Here is a 17901-nt window from a genome sequence, read left to right on the forward strand (position 1 = left end):
CATTTGATTGAGTTTGTATAAACACAGGAGTGGCACAGACATGAGGTGTGAGTGTGTGTGTGTGAGTGTCAGTGTGTGTGAGTGTCAGTGTGTGTGAGTGTCAGTGTGTGTGTGTGTGTGTGTGTGTGTCAGTGTGAGTGTGTGTGTGTGTGTGTGTGAGAATGTGTGTGTGTGTGAGTGTGTGTGTATGCGTGTGAGTGTGTGTGTGTGTGTGTGTCTGTGAGTGTATGTGTGTGTGAGTGTGTGTGTGTGTGAGTGTGAGTGTGTGTGAGTGAGTGTGTGTATGTGAGTGTGTGTGAGAGTGAGTGTGTGTGTGAGTGTCAGTGTGTGTGTTTGTGTGTGTGTGTGAGTGTCAGTGTGAGTGTGTGTGTGAGTATGAGTGTGTGAGTGTTTGTGTGTGTGTGTGTGTGTGTGTGTGTGTGTGTGTGTGTGTGTGTGTGTGTGTGTGTGTGTGAGAGAGTGTGTGTGTGAGTGTCAGTGTGTGTGTGAGTGTGTGTGTGTGAGTGTGTGTGAGAGTGAGTGTGTGTGTATGGGTGTCAGTGTGTGTGTGAGTGTTTGTGTGTGTGTGTGTGTGTGAGTGTCAGTGTGAGAGTGAGTGTGTGTGTGTGTGAATGTCAGTGTGTGTGTGTGAGTGTTTGTGTGTGTGTGTGAGTGTCAGTGTGTGTGTGTGAGTGTTTGTGTGTGTGTGTGAGTGTCAGTGTGTGTGTGTGTGAGTGTCAGTGTGAGTGTGTGTGTGAGTATGAGTGTGTGTGTGAGTGTTTGTGTGTATGTGTGTGTGTGTGTGTGTGTGTGTGTGTGTGTGTGTGTGTGTGAGTGGCGTGGAAGGAGCCTCAACACGTCCTTACAGCCCTGGCTGCAGCGTCAGCCCCTGCCTCCTCCAGCCTATCTCTCTCTCTCTCTCTCTCTCTCTCTCTCAGCTGATAGTCTGTGTCTTTAATTTATCTCAAATGTGGCAATGATTCAGTTTAATCAGTGTTTCCAGTGTTAAACAGTGTTTCCACAGTGCAAGGCACCCCTAGACAAGCTCACACACACTCTGCTTGGGGAAAGTGTGTCTAGGTCCTCAAGTGTGTATATTTAGCCCAGTCACAAGCTCTTCAATTAAAACATGAACGTGAGGAGAAAGGGGGGTGGTGGTTACATCAGTCACACCACACTGAACCCCCCCCCCCCCCCCCCCGCTTTCTCTCTCTCTCGTTACACTTCTCCCGTATGTGTTATCAGTCTATCGTTCCGACATTCACACTTGAAACAGACAGGTACAGCGAATACCCGAGAGTTCAAAAGAGGACCCGGGGCAGCAGTCTCACACAGGCTGACGCTATCGTCCCAGTGCGCGGTATCACCGGGGCAACTGGTGCAGACATCCCACCCATTACACTCACTCGTAATTTATGACACATTGTTGAGCACTTAGTGTGTATTAGTGTGTACGTTAGTGTGTATTAGTGAAGTCAGACACAGCACAGGACACTTTCTGCCCTCCTATCCAGCAGCATTCTTCTCTCTGTGAGTAATACCTTGCTCGCTCTGTTTGTGGTTATGATTTGGGTGTGTTCACTCCATAAACCGTGATATGACCAAACTGAGCCATCTGCACTATTATGTATAATTTCCTACTTTTATAAGTTACAGACACAACCTGTGCAACCCAGGCAGGGTGCCATTCTTTTCGAAATCTCCCTTAAATTGGCCAGCAGAGACACAAGTGCAGTGTTTGGGGATTTGGGTTTGTTTGTTTTATCTCTGCTGAAAGTTTTCGGCACTTTAATTAGGTGTGTTGGTTTTACTCGTTGTCTTTGTGCGGCTGCCTTTCCCCGCGTGGACCTTGTGGCTCTTCTGGACGGCCGGCTCCATCCCTCGAGGCTGTGTGTGGACTCTGCTACGCGCGGTACTCAGTGCAGCGTGGCTGGGCCGCCACGCACGTCAGGTTTGGTCCGGCTTTGTGCGACAGTGGGATGAGTGCAGTGGACCGATGTCTGTGGCATTAAAGCATCTGTGAATGCTAAACCATATAAGAATCATGCCTTTTTTTTTAAAGAATAAAATAATCCTTCCCCCCTTTTCAGGGGACGAGGGTCAGTTGGACATGCACTGCTCTGAATGCACTGCTCCAGCTGCGTGTGGGCGCGTTGTTACTTCAAGCGCAAGAACGCGCTTTCACTGTTAGCTCTCAACATGAGAACCAAAGAAATATTAATCACCTTTAAGCAGACAAACTTTCTGACGCTGTCATGATGCTGTGTGATTAATTAGTCAATCTAGCACGAAACATTCGGTGCGTCAATCTCAGTTGTTCAGTATGTCATTAAGAAGCGACCAGGGCCTGACGGTGAGTTTCGCAAATTATAACAGGACACAGCAGATCACGCAACAACAGGAGAGCCTAGAAGAACACAACTAGGCCTGACTGAAGAACCCAATTCAGGCCAAAGAAAAACTGCAGAACAGATCAGGAACTTTATGCATGAGGTGGGCGTAGACTTGTCAGGAGGTATAAACAGGAGAACAGACCAGGTCGACCCTGGAGGGTTTACCGCAAAGATGCAAACCACCGGTGTCTCAGCAACAGCAAGATGGAAAGTTGGCTAAAAACAACAAAACACCCGCGAAAAGAAAAAAAAAAAAAAGAAAAGTTAAAAAGGCCCGTGGAGTTTTGGAACAAAGTCAAACTGACAGATGAAACAAAACTGTAACCATGGTGATGCATTCAGGAATGTCCAGAGTCTTCCCGGGCCAAAGAGCGCAAGGACCGAAACAGCCAAGCCGGACCCCGCGGCGCAGGCGCGCCACTTACTGAACATGAGGCTGCCGCGCGAGAGCGCAAGCGTAGCGCCGCTGCAGCGTAAGTCCTCGCGCCACATCACCGGCGACGACGTGGTCACGAGCCCGACCGAGCTAAAGCAGGCGCCTGCCGACTCCGTGCGTGCGGAGATTAAAGCGAGAGGCGATACGGGAGACCGCGCTGAGGTCCCAAGTCCACGGGATGACGTGCAGGACCCATGTGGCCGGAGAGCGTGTCGGCAAAGCCAGCGGGCCGGGCCGTACCGCGCTCAACAGTTTGCGTTTGAGCCCATTTACACCCTCACTCGGACGTCTTTATTCCTTCTCTTAATAGCTCTGCTTTGCACTGGTCTATAACCATTAGCGAGCACAATCTTTTTTCCCCTCTCCGTTACATACTGCCCGCCGGTTGACCTGCGAAAGTCTCTCCCTTTCTCTCTCTCTCTCTCTCTCTCTGTGTGTGTGTCTCTCTCTCTGAGTCGCATTTCGAAAATTAAGTGAACGAGCGCGTCTCGCGCACCCCTCATTGGCTCCTGACTCGTTTAATTAAGACCGTCATCTCATCAAATCTGCCTCTCGTTCGTTTCAGCTCACAAAGTTCACACAAAAAAAAGGTGGCGAGAGAGAAGGAAAGGCAAATCTGTGTTTACGACGCGCTCTTTTCATTTCTCTAACCAATGCCGCAGAACAAACGTTGTTTGGGCCGAGCGTTTGATACCGCGGCGCTCCTATTTAGTTTGTCATTTTAAATGCTTGGAAGATGTAAGCAAACCGGGCAAGATGATAATGGTCTCCAGCTTGCTTCTTTATTTAATTTGTAGCTCTGCATGCAGTCATCCAGTTTAAAATTATACACGCGCCGTAAACCCGCTGCTCACCCCTGGAGCCGAGCACACAGCGGTAGGAGGCGACCGGCGCTCTGTCATCTGGATTTGCTTTGCTGGCCCAAACAGAGCGAGTCTTATCGCTTTTCTACGCGTGCACGCGTGCGCGCCTTGGTAATATACAAGTGAAGTCTTCATAACATGGTACTGTAAGTGTACACGCTCTGATAAAAAAGAAAAAGAGATGCATGCGAGAGCAATCAGCAGTTGAAGGTGGTAATCTTCCATTTCTGCAGAAGGCTGTATGCATATCACTGACAATTTTTGGATTGACATTAAACAAGAAATGAGAGAGGAAGCTACGATCCGAGGTGAACTGGCCATCATGTCTACAGCGGAAAGGATTCCATGTATTTGTTGGTTTGTTTGGAGTGTTTTGTAGCTTTAATATGCTCTGAAATATCCTTCAGCGTGTCCTCGCTTACCTGTCATATCGCTTTATTAGTTGCTGTGCTAACCAGTTTTATCTGTTCCAGGGACAGAGAAGACACCTGGACTGCTTCCATGTCTTGTTCTGGATCAGGATGCCAGTTTCCCCAACCTGCAGGAGAGAGGTGTGGAGACACCAAGCCTGACCTGGCACAGCCTCAGAGGCACCAAGCCTGAGCTGGAGCGGCCTCCGAGGTGCCAATCCTGAGCTGGGGCGGCCTCCGAGACACCAAGCCTGAGCTGGGGCGGCCTCCGAGGTGCCAAGCCTATCCTGGGACGGCCTCAGAGGTACCAAGCACTGAGCCCCAGAGGCCCCCGGAACATTGCAGGCCTTGTGCTGAGTCTCTCTCTCTCTGAAGCTGGAGTGACATACTGTACTCGTTTGTCCAGAAACCCAGTCCACACATCACTCATAGGAAAGATGGACATATCCAAAAGGCTCATGGGACAGTGCTGTTGCGCCCTACCGCATCAGTAAACATTAAGCACCGTATTTTTTCTGCCGATTGATTTATAAACTGTTGCAAAGTCGTCATCAAAAATTGAAGAAGGAGAAACTCCTCTTTAATCGTAATTCATGGCTAGTACCAATAATTCAGTAATGTCATCAATAATCAATGATTATCAGTAACTCTCAATAATAATAAAAGGGTATTTTTTATAGATTCTCTATTTTTACAGCAGCCTGGTACATAGGAGGGAGAGCTCTGTAGTAGAGCACTATAGAGCAGAGTAGAGCACTATAGAGAACAGTGGAGTGTAGTAGAGCGCTATAGAGCACAGTAGAGCACTATAGAGAACAGTGGAGTGTAGTAGAGCGCTATAGAGCACAGTAGAGTATAGTAGAGCGCTATAGAGCACAGTAGAGCACTATAGAGCACAGTAGAGTATAGTAGAGCGCTATAGAGCACAGTAGAGTATAGTAGAGCGCTATAGAGCACAGTAGAGTAGAGCACTATAGAGCAGAGTAGAGTGTAGTGGAGCACAATAGAGATTCATAGAGCACAGTAGAGCACCATACAGCAGTGTAGATCATTGCAGAGCGCAACAGAGCACAGCAGATCCGACCATGCAGGAGACTTTGGTGGTCTGTGGGTGGGTTTCATTCTGCAGGTGTCAAGCGACTGATGGATCAGGTTATTTTTACGTTCTGGATATGAGTCGCATTATTCCGTAAAGCCTTACCACTGTTTCTATTTTTACGGTTCATTCGTTACCTCATTTGTTTCCTTCGTTAATCATGTGCTTTTTTTTTTTTTTTGCTAAGTTTTTGCTTTGTGCCGATCAACCTCTACAGATGTGCTTGATGTGCTGTAGTCTTCGTTCCATCTGCCCGGGGTTGTCTGCTGGAGCTGCCGGTATGGTCCGCTAGGGTTGACAGGTGGTGGGATTGTGAGATCTGAGGTCAGCCCTTCTGTGCTGCCCTTGTGAGTGCGTACCATGATAACCCTGCTGTCAACTGGAGTGGCCGTGGGGGGTGGGGAGATGCGGTGTAGTGCAGTGTTTGTAAAAAGGCTGGTGGAGGCAATGCAGACCCCTGCCTGTCTGACCCTGCTGTGATTTCCTGTCTATACTGTACATGTGTGTGAGTGTGTGTACACATCTGCACCTTTCAACTAATACCTATAAACCAAGGTCAACTTCAACCACTCTTCTAACTATGATATATAATACCAAAAAGTTGCACAATGTGCTTGAGTCAGAGAAATTCAATATAAACAAAAAATATTATATTTATATGTATTTATATGTATATGTGTGACACAGATGTCATGTAACAGTAGCAGCAGCAAGTGCATGTTAACTCGACAGCAGAATTTGAATATAATCCCACCGTCAGTATAATCCCACTAGCAGTGTGAAACCGGGTCTTTAGGCGGGAGTGTGTCCTGCCATTCTGGAGCTGTGTGTTTGTAAACGCGTCCTTCGGTGTTTAGCTCTGCGTTTACAGCCCTTGTTTGTCTCTGTGTACCTCATGTCATGGTGACAAACTGAGAAATTGCAAACTTCTGTGATGGGTACCAGCTGAACTCAAGAGGACGTTTGAATGGTGTTTGTGTGTGTGTGTGTGTGAGACAAAGAGAGAAAGAGTGTGTGTGAGAGAGCCGGTGTGTGAGAAAGGGACCGTGTGTGTGTGTGTGTGCAGCTGTGTGTGTGTGTTTGGAGCTGGATTGGGGCATCCGTGCAGGCCCATGGGGAAACGGATGACAGTTACACGCCTCTCAGCCCATTAATTGTCATCTCAGCTGTTGTTTTAACTCTGCGGCCTCGTGCACTCTGTCTCCTGCACTATTTGCCTTATCATTTCCGGAAAATAGGGGCTCATCTGTATATGTAAAATGGCCCGACGACCTTGGGCCCCAGAGCAGAGGTCAAAGGTCGCCAGATGTATATTTCATGTGCAAACAACACGAGTGCGGAGGAGAGACTGTATAGTGAGAGATGAAAAGTTAAAGCTCTGGGGAATTTTCCGTGCATTTGCTATTAGCGGCAATTATTTTGCAATCTCCTGCCTGTCTACCTGTAAAATGAGGTTAGCCATGCTTGTGTGCACGGTCACGAATCTCGCGTGAACGGGTGAGAAGGTGCCAGTCTTCAGGAGTCACGAGCATCGATTCCCATCATTACATCATGAAATTCTGAAATTCTGGAGTCTCTCTGTCACTTTAAACCGAGTGGAGCTTCTCGAGTTCCTTTCCGGACTTTTCTCATGCTGCTTTCTCGCTTAGTTTTCCCACACAGTGTGGGACTGTCCCTCCACTCTTTCAAAGGTACACCCGCTTTGTGACTCAGGAAGCATGGACATTAACAGAGGCGAAACAGTGTGTGTGTGTGTGTGAGTGTGTGTGTGAGTGTGTGTGTGTGTGTGTTGATTTGAAGTATGTATGAGAGACCTTACAGTTCCAGAGAGTGACACTGGTTTAGCATGACAACCAAGGAGGCGGTAACACTTGGGGCAAGAATTGACAAGCTCACACACGCACACACAGTCGGGGGCGACAGGGTGTGTGTTTGGGCTGTCTAGTCCAATCGGCCATGCGTTCCCCTGCTTTCTACTTCCTGTCTGCCTAGAGAGACAGAGAGAATTCTATCCCTTTAGTCATACAGAGCAAACATCACTGCGTGCACACATACACACACACACACACACACAGACACACACACACTCACTCCCTGTTTTATTGTGCCCAGTGGAGGAAAGGCCCACTTTTGTCTGTGGCCCAGTTGAGCAGCTGTGTCTCTCTTCTTTCAGCTACATCTCACACACACACACACACACACACACAAACTAATTTGCATGGCAATGGCATTATCAAGGAGAAAGGTGTCATGGTGGAGAGACTAACAATGGTCCTGACAACAAGTTTATCTAAGCTCAAACAATATTCTGCATCTCTCTCTCTCTCTCTCTCTCTCTCTCTCTCGCTCTCTCTCTCTCTCTCTCTCTCTCTCTCTCTCCCTTGAGGTAACAGTCTGTCTCATTTCTGAATCAGGTTCTTTCCCCAAACTAACTTACAGGTACTGCACCTGATTCCCAGTCTAGCTGCTGAACAATAGTGCAGTAAATGGATCTATATTGGACTGGTTCTGATTGTAATTGGTGTGTGTGTATGTGTGTAAAATTCAAAATTAGGTATCTTATTGTAATATTGTTTTCCTCCATTAGTTATGGCAATCTAAATATTTTTTGGGCTCTAAAGTTGAAAAGGCCACTGGCTGTTTCTCGCTGAGACTCCATACTTACATCTGAGTGAACAGATGAATTTGGCGCCTACCATTACAATGTGGATACGAATTTTCGGTCTTCCTGTCTCTGTTTCTTCCACTTTGTCTCTTTGTCTCATGTGTGTGTGTGTCTTTAATGGGCATTTGTAAGAAGCACACCCTCCGGACGTTTATAGGGAAGGGAGACAAGACAATTCTTGGGAATGGTGTGTTCATTTTATCAAGGGAGAGGAAATCGATAGTAAAGTTTATGTGTCTGACGTGTGAAGTTCTCACCGCTACAACAGAGCTCACAGCTGCTGCGTCCCGTCACAACACCATGGTACACACCCCTACTGGACCCAGCTGGGCGCTACTCCCTAGGTACACTGTATTAATATGCATAGATGTAGGTTCATATGCGTTGCCTAAGAAGTGCAAACACATTCAGTCTGGGAGAAAGTATTATGCTATCTGGATGTGAATGGATTCACCATGGTCTCTGTTGCAAGACAGGCCACTCCGAGAAGTGCGTGTCCAACTCTGTGTTGCAGGCAGTCTTGTCTGGGAAACACCGATAAGCACGTTTCAGTGGACAGTGAGTCCCTGCAAGTTGGCTGAAGTAATTCTCTCATTCCTTTTCTTCTCTCTGTCTCCCTCATGCTCTTTCTCCAGACTGAACAACTTATGAAAAACAAAACAAAACCAAATCCTCAAAACTACATAAAAACCCAAGCACGACGTTAGTTTACCCAGGATGCTAATTTACTCTAAACGTCTCCATACTCATTAAAACCTGCTAATTGCTCCAGGAATATGGCATCATTATTAAGGAGCACAGCTCTGCTCAGAACGCTTTCATCCAGCCAAAGGTTAGCGTGGGCAGAACCTAGGACTGCGAGACACTGTCTCTTACACGTGTCCATTTGTCCTACACCTCCTGACGTCCACCGTGCAACCCTGAGCACCATTAAGAACACAGTCTTTTACCTCCGGAGTGCGCCAGGCCGAGCTAATGCACTCGAGAGCGACATCAAAGTGAAGAGGAGTACGAGTCTTGGCCAATAAACTTTTTGGCCTCCCATTACATTAGCATTATTTAAAAGGAGAGGGGAGTCTTTAATAAACTCTATTAATCTTGGTGAGAGACGGAGTTCATTGGCACGGCCCCTCCCCCTCCACCCTCCCCCAACCAATCAATCAGCTCGACGCTGCTAATGTATTCGCAGCGGAGGTGGGGCTTGTTTGACGGAGTTCCAAGAAAAGAAAAATTTATTAAGTCTCTAGCTCGGGTGCAGTGGAGCCAAAGAACCTTTCACCAGTCGCACAATCAATATACAGCCCCTGAATATATGATCTATAATTCTACGGCCAAAAATTGAACAATATATCTGATGTCGTGACAAGAGCTGGAAAGAGTAGCCCAGGAGCGTTTCGGAGGGATAAAAACGGTTTGGCCAGAGTCAAAACAACACCGTACGCCCGTAGCTGGTCTGAGACCAGTTCCGCGAAGGCTTGTTTAGAGGGTAAAGCTCAGGGAGAGCTGATCTCAGATCTGCCTGTTGGTGCTGTGCTGGGCTGGGAGGAAGAAGCCCCTTCTTCCGTGTGAGATGGAGCAACGAAGCTATCTGATTGGTTCACAAGCGGTGGAGAAATTCATTGTTACAGTTCAAGCTGAGCAAGGATTTCAGAGGATATGAAACTGACATGCACAAAGAGAGAAAGAGTTTCCTAGAACGTTTTCAAAAAGGTTTATATTCTTTGCTTTTTCAATCTTACACTCTCTCTCTCTCTCTCTCTCCATTTCTCTCTCTATATTTATCTATACGTGTTTGTGGGTTGTTTCTTTCTTTCTTCTCTGCTCTCTCTCTCTCTCTCTTTGCTTCTCTAGACAATTGATACACAAGTTAGAAGCATCAGGTTGCAGTTCGCCGTCTTCAGAAAAAAAAAAAAAAGTGACGTGCAGTAGAGGCCGAACCGTCTGTGAGTCGGGCGCCCCAGAATTCCCTCCTTGTCCATGTGTTGGAAGCGTGAGCATGGCCGCAGTCCCAGGGTGCAGCCCAGCAGGGATGAACCTTTAGCCTCAGAATTCTTCCTTTCAGCTCCCTTTACCAGACAGACGTTTTCCTGTTAAGCAGAAGGAAGGGGAACATATGGACAGTGGGACAGGATCATGTCAGCGAGCGAGAGAAAGAAAGGGAGAGACTCCATGCTCGGGAGAGAAAAAAATAACCAGTGATTGGCTTCAAATCGCCATTTTCATAATTGCCCTGCAAGTTGGCCGTGATGAGCGAAAGGGTACCCCCCCCCCAAAAAAAAAGAGCACAATCTTTCAGTTGGATGGACGGCAAAAGCCAAAAAGCCAAGCTCCTCTCCCCACCCCCACCCCCACCTCTCCCCACCCCCACCCCCACCCGCCCAGCATAGCCCACCGTCTCTCCCTCTCAGCCCTCCTTTCTACTCCTGTGTGTTGCCTTTCGAGGGCGGTAAAAGAATTCCTCTCCCTAAACTCTGTCAACAATGGGCATAAAATCAGTGGGCCCACAGTGCTCCTCCCACTGCCCCTGCCAATGTTACCCTTACTGGGCTTCTTATCGCCGGGTCTGCCTGGAGCACACGCACGCACGCACGCACGCACACACACACACACACACACACACACACACACACACACACACACACACACACACACACACACACACACACACACACACACACACACTGATCTTAGTTCCCATGTCCATTACCTCATTCAACTACCATGAAGTTAAATCAGCTACATTTTTTTTCTTTTTTCTTAAGGATGTTTATAAAGATTTTTAAAAAGTCTCTGTATGTTGTGGAGCTGCTATGAATGTCAACGTGAACCTTAAACCCTGTTTTGTTTCCAGCAATGTTTGGTCATTTTTTTTCTGGTGTGTTTTGGAAGGTTTTCATAATAAAAGTCCCTGATTTTAGCAGAGCTGGGGTTTTTTGGGGTTTTTTTTAAGGAGAGGCCTGGCTTTTCAGTGCTGGTGTAAAACATGATTTTGGGTGGAGGCTGAATGTGAGTATCTGCCTCATGTGGCGTTCTAGAGGCGGTTGGATGTCCTGTAGCTTCACTCACAGTGACAGCATGGAACATGTGTTCCCTAATCCGCTCCTGACTCTCTGCACAGTCACGCAGGTCACCAAACATGAAAAAGAAGAAGAGCAACGTGTGTGCGTGCGTGCGTGCCTGCGTGCGCGCCCCCTAAAAGGATTAGTGACCTCGGCACAGAGAAGCAAGCACTTCAAAGCCCCAGCAGGGCCACTCCAGCACCCGTGTTCGTCCAGGTCTGCGCGGGGGGGGGGCGTGTGAGAGGCTGGCTGGGAGGGACTGGTCTCTTGCATGGCCCGACAGCCAGGGGGTGACGCAGGGCTAAACCTCCTGTTCTCGGACCACCTTACGCCCCCACCGACAGGCCGCCATGCCACTATCCTCTACCCAGGGATGCTGAGGGCTGTACTGGGACTTCTCTCACACTGATCCTGGGTCAGTGCATTTACATTTCACTTTAATGACCCAATATCATCTGACTTTCTTTTTTTTAACTCAATCCCTCAATACCCAAACTGGTATTTAATGACACATTCTTACCAGCCCAGAGCCTGATTATGGACCACTGAGGCATCTGCAGAGAGGTACTTTGAGATTCAGTTCTTTAGTGTTTCCTTATGGACCGAATTGCTGTTTGAGTTTAGAGAGTATTAGTGAGGCCTACGTTTTCCAGCTGCTCTGATTTTAAGTATAGTGTTTTAAATGTCCGACTGGTTGCTTAAAAATGCGAGCGCTATTAGCCGGATGAAGTGACGTGAAAAGGTGCCGTGTGCGCGTGTGTACAGGCGCGTCCAGATATCGTTTCCGTCCCTCGGTGAATTACCCCGTGTGTACTGCAAAGAGAAAGCTGCTCTCCGCTGGAGTGTTTAGCATCGCTGGGAGCGGTAGAATAAAAAAAAAAGAGGAGTCAGTGTTGATTATTGCTCATTAACCACAAGGACATCCACTTAACTCGGGATAAATGAGTGACACCCCGCGCGCCACCACGAGTAGCCACCGCGTGGCTCTGAGGGAAATTTTCATGAATGCGCTCCGTTTGCTGAGTATTGAGAAAAAATTAAGCGTCTGTGTGCATGATGACTTCGTTTTTGGCCGAAGCACCGTAATACCCGATGTCACGCGCTGATCAGAAGCCACGTAAATGCGCGTGCAGTCCGTCAGCCCGGCGCTAACGATCGCAAGAGAGAGGCAGGTTACCGCCGAGCACACAATAGGCCTATTGTATGCACTGTCGGTATTTAAGACACGTCGTAAAAATACATTCTCTTTAAGTTACTAGTCTTCCTAAACTCATTTCCTGTGGACTGTGTTTTGAAGGAAAATATTCACGCCTATAGTGTGAACGTTACTGCTGCTTCTTCCTCTACTGCAACCGGAATAAAGAAAAAAAAAAGAAACAGCAGGCACAGGACTACGCACCGATGCTAATACAATATAAACTGCATCTAGCAAATATAACTGTGTGTGAAAGGAATTATGCAATATGAAGTTTATAGCCTCCTTCAAAGCTTACGCTGCGAGGGCCGCCGCATTGCACACGAGTTGGGTTGCGGTACCGGCCCGCCAGCGTACGCCGGTTTGCTGCGGGCGCCTCGCTCCGTCGGAGAAGTGGAGCGAGGCCGGAGATGGCTGGTCGTTCACGCGGCTGGACGCTTCCTCCCGGCCCCTGGCCTAGTCCCGCGTGAGGAAAGTGCGGTGTCTGCGTCAGTCTGTGTCAGAGATGCGCGTGCCGCTGGAGTCTAATCGTGGGGACTTCCGCGCGGTAATTGAAAGTATACTGCAAGATCAGTATAATGAGCGGCTGTACGGCAACGAGCCGCCCTTTAACAGCCCTCCACGGATGCGGCCCGGTATGAGCTGCAGGCTAATGCGAACATTAGGCCTAGTATCGACTGAATGCCTGATAGCACTTTATACAGTCCCCGTGAGAATATACCCGCGAGCGTCTGCATATGACCCCACGTATGAGGTGGTTAATAAATAAATAAACGATATTTTGTCGGTCGAGTAAGAAGCGAAAACAGTTCAACTTGACCCTGTTTGCACAGCAAACTGTGCAGTTCTAGGGGTTAATAACGGTTGGACTACGGAATACGTGTTGAGTGCGCTGTGCTGATGGAATATGTGGTCCTACAGATTGAAGAAACAAAACAGGACATGATTTAACAGATTATTACAAGTTGAAAATCTCAGCCATTCTAAAATCTTTTGAGAAATGTTTAGGGGATTTTCCTCCCGTAATTTGCCTTTAAATATTTTTATCACACACACACACACACACACACACACACACACACACACACACACACACATATATATATATATATATATATATATATATATATATATATATATATATATATATATATATATAAAATGTGTGTGTGTGTTTGTTTGCTTTTTATTTATTTATGAATTTGCAGCCTATATCTTAAAATACTGAGCTTCCTAAACTTTTATAACTGCGCAGTGAAATTGATCTTCTCTCGAGGCATAATTTGCACCATCAGCGCTGCATCTAACGTGTGAATCAAGCTAATCAAAGCATTTAAATCCACAAACCAAATAAATGATCGTTGCCGCGTTATCAAAGACGCGGGCCTATGTCACTTACACTATATGATTAAAAACAGGGTCAAGATATCTTCCGCCGTTCGCGTGTTTCCATTAGACTGTAGAGGGAGCTCGAGCTCCAACTTTACTAAACTTTCCCAGCCGTGGAACAAAGATGCCTTGTAGAGAGGCCGAAAACATACATAAATAAATAATTTCTCAGAGTGTCGCAGGCATATGGCAAGTAGTGCACAGTCAATATCTGATTAGAATTCATTATACATTTCTGAAAATGCCAAATCACATATTTCATACGAGAACCGAGATTTAGCATGCAGTCAGTTTTTAGACATTTTCGCTCCTTTAAAGGGTAAAAGAAAAAAAATACTAAATTGTAATTTCAGCGAAATTAAGTTGTATGCTATTCCAGGACAATACGAATGAAATCATTATTCATTTCATATTGGCTGTTACGCCTCAGCAAGGGTAATCCCCAACCATTAATATACAAATGTGCGATTCAAGAAGGAGCTAATTACAGATAAGTCGCTGGAAGAGGAAAACACTTCAATTCATCCAGTTCGCACTTCGCCAAACCCCATAACCCCCGGTTAACTTTCCTCGAGCCACACCGCACATTCAAAACACACCCGGTAATAATTTCTGCACTGTAAATCTGAAAAACCTTTAACTCTCCAATTTCAGTTACAATACCCACACACACTCCGCCTTCGAAAAAAACGTGTATTAAGTTGCAGCGGTTCGTTTATTAGCCAAAATATAGACTTTTCTTGTACAATTTTGGATCACAAGTATGTACATTTTCTTTACGTTATATATACAAAACATTTCAACATCAAATCCTCACAAAACTTACAAAACAAAAGGAAAAAGAAAGAAAAACGCACAGACTACAGTTTCTTACAGCATTGCGTTAGCAATTTTACACGAGACATGCTTACAAGGTAAGTATACAGGTGTGTGTATCCTTTTTTTAAACATTCCTTACAACAGGTTAAAATGAAAAAATTGTAAAAGACAAAAAAGAGACCCCCCCCCCCCCCCCCAGGGGAAGAAAGGGCCGATAATACCATGGCAGCTTCAAGTTGGTTCTGGGGCCTACAGAAGACATGAGAATAATAATAATAAAAATGAATAATTTTAAAATGATGAGAATATGGGATGGAAAATTAAAATGTAAAACTAATTATGCACGCACGTTGAGAGGAAATGTGTTATTTCTTTATTTTATTTCTTTATTTTATTTTATTTCTTTGTTTTTGCATTATTGCCAAACGACGCGTTTGTGATTCTTGGTTCTTAGTCTGACATTTGACATTAAACTGCACGAGTAAAAGCGCGCGATATGGAAATTTGCACGCGGCGTCTAACCAGTACACGAGCTTCATAACTTGAATCAAATAACCATTCTGATGAAACAGGTTAAATTAAATCACCCACGTAAACAAGTTCAGTTCTTACCGTCTTTGAACGGGGTGGAAGGCTGATTTTAACTTTTTCTCTCCTTCAAAGGCACTAGATCTTCTGAAATAATAATAGCAATAACAACAAAAAAAATAATCAATTTAGATGCCTGATTATATCTAACATATTAAAGGTTTTACACTGGTCGAGCTTTCTGGAGTCTTTTAAAAGAGCTACGTCTAAAGCCAGTCATACATATAATTCCAGTAACGGAAACACCCTTTAAATTTCAAATATTATCCACAAGATACAATATATGAGTATTCGAAGGACAGAAGTAAGGAGAAGTGTTTGAATTTGCTTTTCATTCCCTCGCAAATGAGCATGCTCCTTCCGAAATATCCCAATACACATTTCAAGTTTTTCGTTAGAGCTTTGAAAAAGAGGCGCTATTAAAACCGAAGCAATGTTTGTGGGGACGCGGCTAAGGCTCGACCCCCCACCCCGGGCGCAGTCTCAGTGAGGGTGGCATGTACCTGCGCTCTCTGAGACGTGACCTCGCTCCTCGGCTTGCCGGTGGGAGTAGCGCGCGAGGCCGTTGCCGGGAGCCTGGTTAGCCAGTCCTAAGTAATGGTTGGAGTTCAGTAACGCGAGCTGGTGAGCGGAGAAAGCCCGGTTCGTCCAGTTCTGAATTTTCCCTACGGGACACGAAATGAGTCTGTGGGGTGGGATGACGGTCTGGGCGACAGGCCCGGAGGAGGTCCCGTTCATTAGGGGAGATTTGCGGGGATTGTCCGGTGTCGTCGCCGTCTCGGCCAAAGACCAAATCTTAGGTTTCTGGAGCGGGGCTGCGTTGATCTCGTTGCGGGGGGAGTTGGACACCTGGTTTAGTTTGATTTGCTCGCCACTGGGCGGTTGCGTTTTGAGATCCACAGAGTGGTGTAGGTGGTGGTGGTGGTGGTGCAAGTGTTCGGCTCGCTCCACCTGGATGTCTTTTCCTTCTTTTACCACAGCTTTTAAAAACTTTTGTTCAGGCCCATGTAAATCCTCATAGCCGTCGGAGATTTCCGAGTCACAGCTGCCGTCCAGTTTCAAATCGGAATGCAACTCGTCCTGCTCGTCCAAGTCGTCTTTGTTCTCGATATTTTCCGTGTCAATATTCTCTAAATCGATTTCTTCCTCGTCCTCCCTCTTGTCGACGTCTTCTCCCTCGTGGTCGCTGCTGTAAACATTTCCTTCTTCGTCTGTCCGGTTCCGCGGGGTCCAGGTCATCTTGTTCTCCTTCTTTAGCCTCCTCCTGGCGTTGGCGAACCAGGTGGACACTTGCGTGAGGGTCATTTTGGTGATGATGGCCAGCATGATCTTTTCGCCCTTGGTGGGGTACGGATTTTTCCGGTGCTCGCTCAGCCAGGCCTTGAGCGTGCTTGTGCTCTCGCGGGTAGCGTTTTTGGGTCTGGACGGGTCTCCGAACTGGTACTGGCCGTACGGGTAAAACGCAGGGTGGTGGTGGGCGAATGCCGCGTGCTGTACACTCGGACTGTCTTTGAGCTCATATTGAGCTCCCTGGAACGCAAAATAGCACACACTGTTAGCACGTGAAACAGAAACACTGAGCTAGAAGTTTTCTGAACGACTATTCTTGTTAAGAACAGCCAAAAGAAAAGTGTAAATGAAATAAAACATAAGCGACAAATAATTGCAATAAACCATCGTATTTGCTGAGACCCATTTTAGTTAGATATTAGGCAAACGTTAAAATGAGAAATTGTACTTTATAGTTATAACAAACACGTCACTTGTTACACGTCCGAGGCACGTAGACTATTTAACGAAGAAATTATGTTACCATTAGTATAAATGTACCATTCAGCAGGCAGAACCGACGGTCATGTTGTGACTATATAAACATCCACACTCTCGCTGTTTATCTTTCATACGCTGCTGCGCATGCAGACTGAACATATCCATCGCGAGGGTACAATCGGTTAATTTGTTACTTTTTTCGGATAATTTTGTATTTACCAAACGGAGTCAACAGCAAAGTTCACCAGTGGCTTGCAAAACTAGGCTACCGTACCGTACAAATGAGCAGCGCTGAAACGCCAAAGTAAAGTTTCCCGCATGAAACCCGATTTAACAGCACGCTGGACAGGAGAGGAAAAGCACAGATTTACAGGACACTCACCAACTGATTGAAAATGGACAGATCGTTTGAATAAGGAAGGAAAGCCCCGTAGCTCTGCGCGGCGGCGAAAGGTGATCCGTACATAGTTGAGAGAACATTAGAAAGCGCCCCGGACGGACTCAGGTCTGTGCCGGTGCGCCCTGCGCCGACGCCTGGCCGATCTTGCGGGTATATCGGTCGGATGTACTGATATCCCAGCTGTGGGAAAGACATTGTAGTGGAAAAAGTCTGCTGCAATCGCAAAAAAGCGGAAAATCGCCTTCTTGATGCGCACTACGATATCCACTTTACAGTGAGTACACAGTGTAAGGGAAGTCTATATTTCCTCCAAAACAGCCGGTGTAAACGATCCGAGCGCGCGTCCCTCCCTCACGCCCCTATTGATCTGAATGGACTAAGGTCAGGTCCTTACAGATTGCTTTAGATTATTGGGACTCCTTTCTCTGATTGACATTTCTAGTCGTTCAGAAGCTCCTCCTATTTCTCAAGTCTTACCCCCACATTCACAGTCACTCTCTCGCTTCTCTCTCTCTCTTTCTCTCTCTCTCTCTCTCTCTCTCTCTCTCTCTCTCTCTCTCTCTCTCTCTTTCTTTTTCTCTCCCTCTCTCTCATCCCCCTCTCCTCGCTTTTCTGTCGCTGTATTTCGTCTGGATAAGTACTCTGACGTCGCGATCTCTTATTTGAAAGAGTTTCAAATCTCATTTTATGGCTCGCCAATCATTTCATTTGTTATTTGTTCGCCGCTTCAACCCTTCCCTAGTTCTTGTGCTAATTCTCATTTTGTGGTCATCCACACAAATGGTAAATATTTCATTCTTGTTGAGTCATTAACTTCACGCAGTACTTTAGTGTCTATA

General features: G+C 46.5%; 1 protein-coding gene across 5 annotated transcripts; it reads right to left on the bottom strand.

Annotated features, from left to right (window-relative positions):
• Positions 1-9541: 9541 nt before the first annotated feature.
• Positions 9542-17584, bottom strand: irx3a (iroquois homeobox 3a). Of its 5 annotated transcripts, none has more exons than XM_027020330.3 (4): positions 17045-17579; positions 15396-16422; positions 14917-14979; positions 9542-9929 (listed from the first exon to the last, which is right to left on the bottom strand). In XM_027020330.3, exons 1-3 carry the CDS (start codon positions 17255-17257, stop codon positions 14945-14947), a joined length of 1275 nt encoding a protein of 424 aa, XP_026876131.1. In that variant the 5' UTR covers positions 17258-17579; the 3' UTR covers positions 9542-9929; positions 14917-14944. The 5 variants fall into 5 exon arrangements, with proteins under 5 accessions (XP_026876131.1, XP_081562548.1, XP_081562550.1 ...); XM_081706424.1 differs by lacking the exon at positions 9542-9929 and adding an exon at positions 14182-14553 and having other exon boundaries at positions 14917-14982; positions 15392-16422; positions 17045-17584; XM_027020331.3 differs by lacking the exon at positions 9542-9929 and adding an exon at positions 14441-14553.
• Between the last annotated feature and the right edge of the window lie 317 nt (positions 17585-17901).

This window comes from Electrophorus electricus, chromosome 23, assembly GCF_041902795.1.
Source record: "Electrophorus electricus isolate QZ-2024a chromosome 23, ASM4190279v1, whole genome shotgun sequence".
Taxonomy (NCBI): Eukaryota; Metazoa; Chordata; class Actinopteri; order Gymnotiformes; family Gymnotidae; genus Electrophorus; species Electrophorus electricus.